General features: G+C 50.9%; 1 protein-coding gene across 2 annotated transcripts in view; it reads right to left on the reverse strand.

The window, feature by feature from the left end:
- The window catches only part of OSBP2 (oxysterol binding protein 2), a 119,449-nt gene that overhangs the window by 33,348 nt on the left and 71,105 nt on the right, over nucleotides 1-14,996 (reverse strand). Inside the window, exon 1 of one of the 2 annotated variants that reach the window (XM_061141538.1) lies at nucleotides 1,303-1,700. The exons of the other annotated variant lie outside the window; for it this stretch is intronic. Coding sequence (XP_060997521.1) covers nucleotides 1,303-1,336 — 34 coding nt within the window. The 5' untranslated portion in view covers nucleotides 1,337-1,700. Of the gene's footprint in view, nucleotides 1-1,302; nucleotides 1,701-14,996 lie in introns of those variants that run through there. 2 annotated transcript variants of the gene reach the window in all.

Here is a 14,996-nt window from a genome sequence, read left to right on the forward strand (position 1 = left end):
TGGGGGCACAAACCGCACCCCACAAACATGAGTCTGGAGGCCGTTACCCGCCTGACTCTGCTCTTCTCATGGAAAAACACCCCTCGGGGAACCTGCGCCAGGTGGAGAGGCCAGCGAAAGGCTGGGCGGAAAGCTCAAGAAAGCAAAGAAACCCGCTCCCTTTCCTCTCCTTGGAGGGGCTGGGGTCAGAGTCACGAGGACGAGTGAAAGACGCCAGAGACGCCCACTGACCCAGCGCCTCCCTCCTCGGCAGAGCCTGGGACCTGGGACCACGCAGCATCCTCGGGGTGACGGATGGCTCTGGCCACAGGACCCCCCTCCAGGGAAGCGAACACTGGTGCAGAGATGGAGCATAAAAATAGAGGCGCAGTTCCAATTGTGGCATCTGCTGCGACGCTGAAGGCAACCTGCCACCCACAGCCCCTGCCTGCAGGCAGAGCGCCCCGCCCAGCCAGCGCTTCCACCCTAGCCAGGAGTCCACGGGTCTCCTGAAGGAACGGGGGGTCCACTGCCGGGGGCTGCTGTTCCATGCCCCCCCGCCCCCGCCTCTGGACTCACTCGTCTGCCTTATCCTGGTCCGCGGCTTGCCCAGGGTCCCAAGGGGCAGAGGTGGGCTGCCCCTCAGCCAAGCTGAGGCAGGGGCGTGAGGGCACGACCCCACGCTGCTGGGCGTGGGCGGAGACACTGCAGCCCGCCCCCAGCGTGTGAGCCCTTGTTAAGGAGCATGGATGCACCCCGCCCTCTGATCTGGTGATGTCCAGCTGCGAGCCCACCTGGTCTCGGCAGGTGGACCCTCCCCGCGGCGCCTGCCCCACCCAGGCAACAGTGAGCCTTCTGACAGGGGTGGGGGGAGCTGCCATGCTCCCCCGGCCTCCACCGCAGGCCCCCAGACTCCACCCCGCCGACCGCTGGCCCCTGGCTCACAGAAAGCCCTGCAGGCCCACCCTCCTTGGGAAGGGCCTCAGTATTGTTGGAAAAGTGTCTCCAGGAGGTTTTACACTGCGGCCGGGTGAGGACTGCGCGGCCTCCCCAGCTGTGTTGCCTCGATGCCCTCTGTCTGTCCCCTGCACCCCAGCTCGGGTGTTGGGCACCCCCCATCAGCTCTGCAGACAGCCAGCAGGGCTAAGGGTCTCCCGCAGACCCCAGGCGTCTGGCTCCGGGGGCTCCCTATCTCTGGGGTCCTATGCTGCCTTCTGAGTAGCCAGAGAAGATGAAAGAAAGTTCTATCGTCTTGGCAGCTCAGGAGGTCACACAGAATTTCCACCATACAACCTGAAGGCAGCTTGGGTGTTGGTGTCTCACCTCTGCTCCAGAGGCCTTTTCTCCACGGCGTCATCACCAGTTAGCAGCCGCCTGGGCCCCATCGCGCTGTGAGCTGCGGCCCCCATGGACCAGGGCTGTGGTGGGGACGCCAGGAGGGCTTCTTTCTGCCCCCATCGGCCCAACCTGCCTCGCGCTCCTCCCCGTCAGGCAAGGGCGCCCACCCCTCTGCTGCCTGCTGTGAGACCAGCGGCCTGGGAACAGTCAGAGCGTCCGGGGACGGATAACAAGGAGCCCCACCAGTGGGAGTGTTTGGTTTTAGCTCAGCACCCACACCGGTCTCGAGTTCCGAGGTCTGCAGCCTGCATGAGAAACCGCTGAGCCGGCAGTAGCAGCATGGCTGAGCCCATCACGGGAGCCTGCCGGCTTTCGTTTCCCTGGCCTGACGACAGCAACGGCTGCTTATCCTCGGAAAAAGTCAGACGGCCACAAGGCCACACGAAGAGAACTTTGCACGCAGGGCTGTCTCCAGGCCTCAGTGACAGAGGGTGACTGAGGCGGGGAGCCCCGGGCGGGCAGAGGCAGAGGCAGCCGCTGTCTCTGATGCCAATCCAGGGAGAGCAGACCTGGTAGAATGTGTTCAAAGTGGCGTGGCTCAGAGTGAGGCCGAGAGGCAGGGGTGGGGGTGTTTTTGGAGGCTGTTCAGCTCCTCCAAAGGCCCTTTTATTTCTCTCCTTGTTCTGGGTCCCCGTCCACGCAGCTGGGAGCCTGGCCAGGCCGTGTGTTCGCAGGCCTCTGAACATCTCTCCCAGAGGACACAAAGGACAGTGGACAGTCCTCATCGTGACCCATCGTCCTTGGGAGCCCCGACCCAAGGACCCAACTGACCGGGGAGGCTGGGGATGGGGGGGTCGGCGCGGCTGGGGAGGGCATTCCTGCGCCTGGACGACACCGAGACTTCCCAGCGCCCAGTCCAACTTCTGCTGTCTGTCTCCTATGTTCCCCGGTCACTAGGGGGACTGCCGGGCCGGCGGGGCTCAGCTCAGCTGTTGGTTTGGCCACTGGTAGGCTGTGTGACTTTGAGGAGGTCTCTCCCTTCTCTGGGCCCCAGAGTTTGCTCCTCAAAGGAGGGGTCTGCCGGGCAGACCCACACTGCTCCGGGGAAAGGTTCAGCAGCCAGGGTTGATACAGAAGCTCCCACAGACGTGCACTCGATCCTGGGGGGACCTCTGCTCCTCGTGCTCTGGGAGGGGGAAGGGAAGGCGGAGGGAACGACCCTGTGACCAAGCAAGCAACCCCGCCCCACCCCGGTTCGCTGGTTCAGCAGAACTGGTCGTTTCTGCAGAAGCCCTGGGAGCCGGGCCACTGTGAGACGGGGCAGAACGCCAACTGTGAGAGTAACCGCGCGTCCCAGCAAAGCAGGCAGAGCCCAGATCTGCCACCTGGGAGTCGGAACTGGGGGTCAGACCCAGAGCCGGGGGAAGGAGACGGGGCTGGGGGAGGGCCTGCCGGGGGAGAGGCTCAAGGGAACCGGCTGCCAGCCCCCGCCCTCTGCGCGGTTCCTTCCCAGCCCGTCTCCCCTGTACCCGCACCTGCTGGACTAGGGGGGCGGGCAGCCACCCCACAGCTCAGAGGGCCCTACCAGCAGGACCCCTGCAGACACCACCGCGGGCAGGGGCTTCCAAGGCTTGGCTGGGGAAAAAGCCACTCGAGCCGTGACGGCTAAGGAGGAAAATCAATCTGAAGACAGTGAGACCCCAGAGAAGTCCACATTCAGGAAGGAAGTTGCTTTCGAGGAGCTTGGCCAAAGATGAACGAGGCGGGACTTTGCTGGCCATTCGCTCCCGAGAACGGGGGATGAAGGCGTGTGACCCCAGAGGCCTGATGGCCCCTGCCTTCTGCCCTCCTGCTCGCCCAGCCTCGGTCAGAAAACTGTTCCTACAGGGCCAGGGAGCATCATTCTCAGGCTCTTGGCTGTTACACTTCTCACTGTAAATCAAGAGGCTGGTTTTCTGCTTTCTAGAAGAAATGGAAATTGGAAATTCCAACGTGTGATGGTATTGTGAAGACACTGAAAGTGACTGTCCTTTAAAACCGAAGAGGGTGGTTTGCAACTGCCAAGTCTTGGAGACCAGGAGCTGGTGCCCAGGGGGAGATATGGCCACAGGGAACCATGGGGAGGGGAACGTGGTGGAAGTGACAGCCTCCGTGAGGCCAGGGGAGGGGAAAGCAGCAGGGGAGGCCAGCAGAGAGAAGGGAAGAGGGGGCGGGAGCGGGGAGGGAAGAACCCCGTCTCGTAGAGGAGGGCCACCTGCCTGCCTGGGGCCGTGCCGGTGGGTTCCCTACCCCAGTCCTGGGGACCCCTCCTCAGAAGCTGCTCCCCGAGCCCCCAGAGAGGCGCCTCAGCCCGAGCTGAGGTCCTCTGAGCCTGTCTGGGAGCTTCCCCTCAACTGCAGAGGCCAGGGGTTGCTTAGTGAGGCGGCGGGGCTGAGGGAGAAACCTTGACGTACGGAAAGAAAGATACACACAGCACGTGCAGGCGTCAGAGGACAGGCCGGCACGGTCTGAAACCCCACGGCCAGGCGGGCTTGAATTACAACCCCTAGGTCTGCAGAGACCCAACATCTTTGGGCCAAGTTTCCACCCAAGACCCGTCTCCGATTGGCTCCACAGTGGCCCGGGGGGGGGGGTGGGGGGCTCCCCTTAAATAGGTCAACTTTCTGCGGTCCTGGTCCCAGGCCCACCCGGGCGGGAAGGGGAGGGACTGATGGAACAGGTGGTGGGGGGCCTCTGCAGGGCTGTGCTGATTTTTCAAGGCCATTTAGGACTGGATGGTCTCGGGGCCATGGGGTGGCTGTGTGCTACAAAAGGCCCCTTTCCTGGAGCTGGTGAGACCCAGGCAGCAATAGAGGGTCCCTGCCTGCTGACAGCACACAAGTCAGTCCGCAGTCCTCGAAGCACTCTGCCGCGCAGCCTCCCGGCCGGGTCTCACCACACCCCGGGGCTGTGGGCTCCACTTCCGGCCCCCTTCAGTGCTGGGGGTGCTGCAGAGGTCCTGCCCCGTCACCTGGTGGGCAGCTTAACTCCAGGATCTGGACGCTGGAGCCCTGAAAGCGGATGTGCCTGGGCGACGGGCATGTGAGCTAGAAGACAGGGAAGGGCCAGCGTCCTTACAGAGCGGGGAGAAAGGACCCTAGCACTTCATAATTCATAAAAATGTCCTTCAAAAGTAAAGGTGGAAGAAAGATATGTTCGGATAAATAAACCCTGAGAGAATCTGTGGCTCGCTGACCTGCAGTAAATGTGAAAGTGAGTTCGTCAAGCCGAGAGGAAGTGATACCAAATGGCAACTCAGATCCAGACAGAGGCGCCAAGAGGGATGGAAATGACGGCGGGCAGGACTCTGCAGGATCTCTCGGGTACAAACGCCCCTGAGTCTGGTTTGTAAGAAGGCTTTAGTCCCCCCTGGGTTCCAAAGAGCAGGCGCAAGCAGTTACTAGTCAGGGAGGAGGGGGAATGCAGGAACGAAGGGAAAGCGGTCAAGGGAGAAAAGCGATGACACGACTCAGCATAAAGCAGAGTCCCGGTTCCTCCGCAGGGCATTCACACGACAATCGGACACGTGTCTCTGGGCTCTGCAGGATGGTGACCCTCACCCAGGTCGGGGATGCAGACTGTACGCTGAGCACAGGCACAGAGACCCCAGACTGGTCGGAACCAGAAGGCTGACGATTCCGACTCCAGAAACGTCACCTGTTACCGCCCACCACTCAGAAGAAGGCCATGCACCCTGCAGACCTCACCCCAAATGTCGCCTTTACACTCAAACCTTCCCTGAAAGCCATCGGAGTTTGGGTCCTTTGAGCAGGAGACTTCTTCTTGCTTGGCGCCCTGCAAATAAGCACTGAACTTCCCTTCGCCACAGACTGGCGTCAGCAGGTCGGCTTTACTGAGAGGGCTGAGGGGACCCAAGTCCGGTTCGGTAACAGAAAAGATAAATGTGTGAGTGAACACAGAAGAGGCTGGTTTTTCTCCCTTTTAAATTTTGTTTAAAGATAACTTATAGAGCAAGTTTAAAAAGTGTGTTGTATCTTCAAAAGCAAAGCAGGACACCGCAGAAAGAGGGGGAGGGACCGTGGAAGTCTACTGCTGTTAAGGCGCTTGTAGCTGAACTGGTATATGATTTGAAGGAAGACTGTGATAAGTCAAAGATGCCTAATGGAGACCCTACAGCAACCACTGAGAAGAGAGATATATAGTAATGAGCCAATAAAGGGAAAAAAATGAATACTAAAAATATCACAGATGGCAGGAAAAGAGAAAAAATAGCAAAGAACAAAATAGTAGATAGAAACCCAAACAGATCAATCATTGTTGTTGTTTAGTTGCTAGGTCGTATCTGACTTTTGCGACTCCATGGACTGTAGCCTGTCAGACTCCTCTGTCCGTGGAATTCTCCAGACAAGAATACTGGAGCGGGTTGCCATTTCCTCCTCCATGGGATCGTCCCGACCCAGGGATGGAACCCGAGTCTCCTGCATCACAGGCAGATTCTTTGCCAAGGAGACACCTGGGCTTCCCATATCAATAACTACATTAAATTAAAATGCTCTCAACATTCTAAAAGTGAGAGCCTTTATCAGACTGGATTAAAAAGCAAGACCCATTATAGGCTATCTTCAATAAAACCCCTTTCAATATTAGTGCATAGTCAAAATAACTAACCATATGCTTTCTACAAGAAACACACTTTAAATATAGAGACATTGATGGGTTTTACTTTTAAGTAAAATACTAGGAAAGGAAACACCAGGCATATGGCAATTACAAGAAAGCTGAATGACCTTAATAACATCTCAAAAGAGGCTTTAGGACTGAGATAAAGAAGGAAGTTCATTAAAAAGACAAACTCCTGGTTGGGCATGCACTTCCTAAGAGAGTCTGAAAGTAGATGAAGCAAAACCAGAAGTGAAATCTACGGTTACAGTTAGAGATTTCAATACCACTCTCTCAGCAATTGCTAGAAGGTATTGACAGAAGAGAGATTTAGAAGACGTGAATCTTCAAGTATCCTCTATCCATTAACTTGAGTTAAGTGACGTTTATAGCACACCACACCCTGCAGTGGTAGAATACCCATTTTTTCCAACAATATGTGAGGTATTCACCAAGACACAGCAGTGCTAGCCCATATATCAAATCTCAAATTTAACGTGATAAGACGTATGTTCTGTGGCTACTACAGAATTAAATTAGAAAGCAATAACAAAAATAAACCTGGAAAATACCCTAATATATGAAAATTAAATTACACTCTTCTAAATGACTAATGGGTCAAATAAAAACCACAAGGAAAATTAGATAATATTTGTGATTAAATGATATAGAAAGTACAACATATCAAAATTTATGGGATGCAGCCAAAGCCGTGCTTGGATGAAAATGCATAGCTTGAATAGCTTCCTACCAAAAAGAAGAGAGGTTTAAAATGAGTGATCTAAGCTTCCACGTTAAGAAAACTAAAGAGCCTTCCCTGGTGGTCCAGCGGCTAAGACTCCATGCTCCCAATGCAGGGGGCCAGGGTTCGATCCCTGTTCAGAGAACTAGATCCCACACGCCACAGCTAAGAGTTGGCATGCCACGAGAACAATCCTGCATGCCGCAACAAAGACCGAAGATCCCCAGTGCTGCAATTAAGGCCCGGCCCAGTCAAATAAATAAACGTTTCTTAAAAATAAAATATGATACAAATGAACTTACTCACAAAGCAGAAATCGCCTCACAGACTCAGAAAATAAACTTAGGATTACCAAAACGGGAAGGGGGCGGGGAGGATACATCAGGAGTCTGAGGCAAGCAGATCCACAGTGCTATAGGTGAAACAAACAGCGAGGCCCTACTGTGTAGCACAGGGGACTGTATTCAATCTCCTGCAATAATCTTTGATGGAAAAGAATATTTATGTGCGTGTGCATGTGTATAACTGAATCCCCGTGCTGCACATGAGAACCTAACATAACGCTGTATTGATAAACGTACTTCAGTTTTCTTGTTTTTAAAAAGAAGCTCGGCTGACAGATTCGACCAAACATTTAAGGAAAAAACAATACAGGTTCTACACAAACTCTGTAAGAAAATTAGATGAGGGAACGCTTCCCAATTCACTTTATGATGCCAGTATTGCTTGATAACAGAACCAGACAAGGACATTACAAAAAAACAAACAAACAACAACAAAAACTACAGTCCAATGATATCCCTCATGAACAGAAACAAAAATCCTCAGAAAGATATTAACAAATGTAATCCACCAATACATAATAAGGGCAAATCATCTTGATTAAGTGAAGCTTGTCCCAGAAATGCAAGGTTGGTTCAACATTTAAATACCAATCAATGAAACACAACCCAATTAACAACGGAATTTGAATAAACATTCCTCCAAAGAGGATATACAGATGGTCCATACACACATGAAAAAATACGACACAGCTACTTTGGAAGACAGGCAGTAATAACCCAGCAATCCCATCCTGGGTATCCACCTAAGAAAAATGAAAACCATGTCCACATGAAAACTTACACATGAATATTCACAGCACAGCAGATGATTCCTAGTGGCCCCGACGTGAAAACAACCCAAATGTCCATCTGCTGATGAATGGGTAAAAGTGGTATATCCATGCAGTGGAATACTTATTTGACAACTTTTAAGGAATAAGGTGTCAATCCTAAAGGAAATCAACCCTGAATATTCATTGGAAGGACGGATGCTCAAGCTGAAGCTCACTACTATGGCCACCTGATGTGAAGAGCCGATTCATCGGAAAAGATCCTGATGCTGGGAAAGGTTGAAGGCAAAAGAAGAAGGGAGTGGCAGAGGATGAGATGGTCAGACAGCATCACCAACTCAATGGACATGAGTTTTAAGCAAACTCTGGGAGATAGTGAAGGACAGAGAAGTCTGGCGTGCTGCAGTCCGTGGGGTCACAAAGAGTCAGAACAATTGAACACACACACGTGCACACACACACACACATATGCTAAAAAATCGGAGAACTTGTTAGAAATGCAAATCTTCAGGCCCTATCCCGGACCTTCCAAATCAGAAGAATCTGGGGGTTGGGGGAAAGGCCAAAAAAGAAGAAGCCAATATAACTCATCATTTTTACAGACTGAAAAAAAAAATCCAAGAAAAGTATTCAACAAAATCCAACATCCATTCATTATAAAATCTCTCAGCAAACTAGGACTGAAAGGGAATTTCTGCAACATGATAAGAGATGGGCAGGGACTTCCCTGGTGGCCCAGCGGCTAAGACTCTGCACTCCCAAGGCAGGGGGCCCAGGTTTGACCCCTGGCCAGGGAACTAGATTGCACATGCCCCAACCAAAAGGAGAAAAAAAGATTTCGCACACCACAATGAAGACCAAACATCCCATGTGCCACAACTAAGACCCAGTGCAGCCAAATAAGTAAATAAATACATAAATATTAAATAATCTTTTAAAAGATCTGCAAAAAAACCTTATACTTAATGTACATCAAAATATTGGTATGTCTGTGGCTTTGTGCATTTTTATTTCATGTTTTGCTGTATTTTTCAGTTACTCTATAGATGTGAGTCAGGCCTGATTCTTACCCTTTACATGATCACACTCCCCGGGGAGCTCTAACACTGGGGCACACGTGGGAAGTGAGGCATGTTTCACCTCTCAGACTCCTTGTGCCTCAACCGTGGGCTGCGCTGAGTGCTTCGGTTCCACATGAGGCTGTTCCGGGGACCGTCTCAACTGGACGGCTTGGTGCCACGAGGGATGGTGATGACCTCCGGATTTACGGGGTGGGCTGTACCAGTCACTCCAACATGGCCCGGGAGGTCACCTCTCCAGTTTCAGCGTTCTCATGTGTAAAATGGGAATAACTCAACAGCACTCTGAGATAAGCTGGAGGACTTGAACTGCAAGATGTCAAAATGTCTTTATAAAGTACTTAAGGCAGGGTGATACTGGCATATGAGGGAAAAAAAAACAAAAACTGATCTGTGAAATATTCATGGCAGTTCAAGGTTATTATTCGTAATCGCCGACAAAGGAGAACCAACTCTGCTACAATAGCAAGTGTTGCAGAGGATGATAAAGGGAATTCATCTACTGCCAATGGAGGGTAAAAAAATACTGGGCTGGACAAAAAGTTTGTTTGTGTTTTTCATAAGATGATACAGAAAAACCCAAATGAATTTTGGGGGCCATCCCAATACAACCACTTTGGAAAATGACGTGGCATTATTTTTCTAAGCTCATCATTCACATATTACACAACCAGAAATGGCCCTTGTAGGTATACCCTTGACAAACTTCCGTACACATGTGCCTGGAGATGTGTACAATAATGTTGTCAGCTGCAGTGTTCATTTTGCTAAGCATCAGAAACATATCCCATGTCCATCAACAGAAGTAGCGTAAATGAACTGTGATGGAGTCAGCATTTCCCCTCCTGGGTATTTATCCAAGAGAAATGAAAGCAATTGTCAGCAAAAAGGCTTGCATGAAAGTGTCCATAGCAGCTTTGTCTGTTACAGCCTGAAAACTGAAAAGAGGGCAAGTGGCCATCAACAGGAGAATGGATCAACTATGCTACATTCATACAGTAAAATAAGCACTAAGCAATGAAAAAGCAAACTTATGATCGCGTGACAGCATGGATGAAGCTCAGAAACATTAAACTGAGGACCTGCCAGGTGGTCCAGTGGCTAAGACTGAGTTCCCCAAGCAGGGGGCATGGGTTCAATTCCTGGTTGGGGAACTAAGATCCCATATCCCACATGCCCCATGGCATGGCCAAGAGAAAGAATAATACATTTTAATTTTTTTTAAAAAGAATGAGATGCCATTCCTAACTCTCAGCAGGCTGTGTGTGTGTGTGTGTGTGTGTGTGTGTGTGTGTTGTGCTCAGTCCTGTCCAATTCTATCTGACCCCCTGGACTGTAGCCCGCCAGGCTCCTCTGTCCATGGCGTTCTCCAGGCAAGAAAACTGGAGTGGATCACCATTTCCTCCTCCAGGGAATCTCCCCAACCCAGGGATCGAACCCGCATCTCTTACATCTCCTGCACCGGCAGGTGGATTCTTTACCACCGGCGCCACCTGAGAAGCCCCAGCAGGTTTCAAAATGCTATTGATAGTGGATTCAAGTCAATGTATGGCAAAACCAATACAATATTGTAAAGTAAAATAAATAAATAAAAAATTTAAAAATGCTCTTGAATGCTGATGTGGGTGTGTGGTAAGATTAGCTCTGGGTTTGAGTATTTACCAAGGCTGCTGTTGTTCAATAATTGAGTCGTGTCCAGGTCTTTGCCACCCCATGGACTGTAGCATGCCAGGCTTCCCTGTCCTTCCCTATCTCCCAGACTTTGGTCAATTCATGTCCTGAGTCGGTGATGCTATCCAGCCATCTCATCCTCCGCTGCCCTCTTCTCCTTTTGCCGTCAATCTTTCCCAGCATCAGTGTCTTCTCCAATCAGTGGGCTCTCTGCGTCAGGTGGCCAGCGTATTGGGAACTTCAGCTTCAGCTACAGTCCTTCCAATGAATACTCAGGGTTGATTTCCTTTAGGATTGACTGATTTGATCTCCTTGCTGTCCAAGGGACTCTCAAGTGTCTTCTCCAGCACCACAGTTCAAAAGCATCAATTCTTTGGTGCTCAGCCTCCATTGTGGTCCAACTCTCACATCCATACATGACTTCTGGGAAAGCCATAGCTTTGATTAAGTGGACCTTTGTAGGCAAAGTGATGTCTCTGCTTTTTAACACACTATCTAGGCTTGTCATAACTTTCCTTCCAAGGAACAGGCGTCTTTTAATTTCATAGCTGCAGTTACCATCCACGGTGATTTTGGAGCCCAAGAAAATAAAACCTGTGACTGTTTCCACTTTCTCCCCTTCTGTTTGCCATGAAGTGATGGACCAGATGCCATGATCCTAAGTTTTTTGAATGCTGAACTTAGTTTTTTGAATGTTTAAACCAGCCTTTTCACTCTCCTCTTTCACCCTCATCAAGAGGCTCTTTAGCTCCTCTTCACTTTCTGCCATTAGAGTGGTATCATCTGCATATCTGAGGTTGTTGATATTTCTCCCTGTAATCTTGATTCCAGCTTGTGATTCATCCAGGCCAGCATTTCACATGATGTACTTCATATAGAAGTTAAATATGCAGGGTGAAAATATACAGCCTTGACATATTCCTTTCCCAATTTCGAACCAGTCTGTTGTTCCAGACTCCATGTCTGGTTCTAATTGCTGCTTCTTGACCTGCATACAGGTTTCTCAGGAGACAGGTAAGGTAGTCTGATATTCCCATCTCTAAGAATTTTCCATAGTTTTCTGTGATCCACACGAAGGCTTTTGTGTAGTCAATGAAGCAGATATTTTTCTGGAATTCTCCTGCTTTCTCTATGATCCAATGAGTGTTGACAATTTGATCTCTAGTTCCTCTGCCTTTTCTAAATCCAGCTTGAACATCTGGAAGTTCTCAGTTCATGTACTGTTGAAGCCTGGCTTGAAGGATTTTGAGCATTACCTTGCTAGGATGTGAAATGAGCACAACTGTACAGTAGTTTGAACATTCTCTGGCATTGCCAATTCTTTGAGACTAGAATGAAAACTGACCTTTTCCAGTCCTGTGGCCACTGCTGAGTTTTCCAAATTTGCTGGCATATTGAGTGCAGCACTTTAATAGCAACATCTTTTAGGATTTGAAATAGCTCAGCTGGAATTCCATCACCTCCACTAGCTTTGTTCATAGAAATGTTGTTGTGAAAGTGAAAGTTCCTCAGTCGTGTCCGACTCTTTATGACCCCATGGACTATACAGTCCATGGAATTCTCCAGGCCAGAATACTGGAGTGGGTAGCCTTTCCTTCCTCCGGGATCTTCCCAACACAGGGATCGAACCCAGGTCTCCCACATTGCAGGTGGATTCTTTACCAACTGAACCACCAGGGAAGCCCAAGAATATTGGAGTGGGCAGCCTATCCCTTCTCCAGGGGATCTTCCTGACCCAGGAATTGAACCGGGGTCTCCTGCATTGCAGGCAGATTCTTTGCCAACTGAGCTATCAGGGAAGCCCATTCAGGAAGTAATGCTGTTATTGGGGGGTTATTTCTGTGCAATGGAATTATAGGCACTTTAAATTTTCTTCTAAATTTCCTACAATGAAACTGAATTATCTTTGCAATCTGGAAAAAAATGTCAAAAATTATTTTAACCACCAAATGGCAATCATCCCACTCCACTCTGACAGTCAAGGATTCCGTGGCCACATGGTTTTCCTTTGTGTGGATAACTGAACACTTCTCAGCTCAGTGTGAGAACTCTCACATTGACACCTTCCTGATTCAATCTTTGAAAAATGTGGAAAACCCCCCACAAGTATGCGGTTGAATTTCCCATGAGAGTAAGAGCTAAACCAAGCCAGAGGCCATTTAAGAAAGCGTCAAACTCTATGCAGTTCATGGGGAGAAACTCCTGGAGTGGTGCTCTGGCTGCTGCAGTCAGCCTAGGTCCCGTCCCCCAAGGAATGCCACTTCCCAGATGACACACAGGGTCATTGCCCCACTTCTATGGAGGCCCAGAGTCCCCTGCAGAGTTAACACCTGCCGAGGAGGGAGCATGGGAACTGAGATCTGGGGGAGAGTCTGGCATCTCTGATTAACAGCAAGTGCGGCCAGACTCCCCAAGGATCCGCAGCCACTGGGATTACCAACTTCACACTATGTAAGTAGCAGCTCCTCCTAGCCCCGGGCTGGCAAGGAGAAGGCTCGGGAGGGGAGGGAAGGGAGAAGTGGGTGAGGCAAAAGTGAAAGCTCCAGCTGGAGAAACAGCACGACATGTTCAAATATCCCGGATGGTGAGCTGGCCAAAGCAGGCAAAGATGAGCCAAGGGCCAGCTCTCCACCAGAAAGCGCCGCCGGGGGTCAGGGTGAGGTGAAAGTGGGCACAGAATTGGCCACAGAGAAAAGGACAACTACCTCCAGGGCTGAGGAGATGGGGACGGGGGGTGGGGTGGGGGGTGCGTGGCTAGTGTCGCTCAGGAGCAGGGGCTGCAGGTGGCCACAAGTGGCCCCACGTCAGAAGCCCATCCGTGCCTGGATCTGTGTCTGAAGAGACCCTTGGGAAATCAGATGGCCTCGGCCCAGTCAAGCAAGCCACTTCCAGAGTCTGTCCACTTCCAACTACGTGACGCCACAGCACAGGGCAGGGTGGCCGTCACAGGCGTGTGACCTGTGCAGTCACAATAAGGCCCCCAACCAGAAGGCTCCCTCCCTCTGTTTAATGCTTAGATGCCTCTGTCTTGAAACAATGCTTCTTGAACAAGGGGCTCCATAGGTTACACAGCAGAGCCTGCTAGAGGAAGACGAGGTCCAGGGGCCACTCCTCTGAATCCCACCCACTGAACAGTCGAGCAGTGCCAGGGTCTCGAGAAGTCCTGCCTGGCTTGTCCGACGTAAACCAACAAGACTTTTGATGCTTCCCTGTGGGTTTCTACACAAGGCCAGGAAAAGATTCGGCTAAGGAGCCACACGAGGCAAACACAAGTCATAACCAAACTTGGGCGGGGGCGCTGAAATTCACCTTTCTTTGTTTAGTCAGTTGCAAGTTAAAAGCCTAACAGCACAATTTTACGCCTGGTCAAAACACACTCTCAGAAAATGATGAATGCAGGAGGAGAAGCAGACCGTCGCCACTCACAGCCCTGAGAGCCTCACGGACCAGAACCCTCTGGCCGAGGGCAACGGGGTGCCAGACGGAAGCTGTCACAGCCCTTGACTCAGTGACTGTACCCTTGGGAGTGTGTCCCAGGACGAGACAGCAGAGAGAAATTTCACATGCCGCAAAGACGCTCAGGTGGCAGTCTGGCTCTGGAGACGATCAGGGAAGAAGGGAAATGCCTAACAGAAGGCAAAGGCATTCCGCAGCCATTCAGTGGATGCATGTTATGCCTGTGACAACTTATGATGTACAGCCCTGTGACAATGGTGACGTTTTTGTATCTCAGAGATATAAACAGGACATTCACAGAAAAGAAAAACACTAATACAAAGACCTGAAAACAGTGGCATGAGGGGTAATGAAGATATGGAAATACCATGATCTTGAACGTCGGGAATTGCTGCCTTCACGGTAAATAACCCTTAGTGAGTGAGTGACAGTCGCTCAGTCGTGTCCGACTCTTTGCGACCCCATGGACTATACAGTCCATGGAATTCTCCAGGCCAGAATACTGGAGTGGGTAGCCTTTCCCTTCTCCAGGGGATCTTCCCAACCCAGGGATTGAACCCAGGTCTCCCGCATTGCAGGTGGATTCTTTACCAGCCGAGCCATCAAGGATGCCCACTAATCCTTAAAAATACTGAATGTACAGGGTGCAGAGGACTGGACCAGATGAAACTCAGAGTCTGACCATGAACAAAGCGTGTGTGTGGGGGGGGCGGACAGGGTTGGGGCGGGGATTTCATCACGTAGGTTAATAAGTTGCCAAATGGTTAATGAGCTGGTAAGAGTCAAGCTCCAGGGGCCCCATCCTGTACAAACTGCAACTGCACTGCTTCTAATGTAAAAATATCCCAGGCGGAGGGATGTACCCGTAGGCTTGGCCAGCTGTCATTTCTAGCCTCTCCGGAAAAACATGTTCTTTGACCAGCTCCCACAAGGACCACAAGGACGCGGCGCACGCCAG

This window comes from Dama dama, chromosome 5, assembly GCF_033118175.1.
Source record: "Dama dama isolate Ldn47 chromosome 5, ASM3311817v1, whole genome shotgun sequence".
NCBI classification, from domain to species: Eukaryota; Metazoa; Chordata; class Mammalia; order Artiodactyla; family Cervidae; genus Dama; species Dama dama.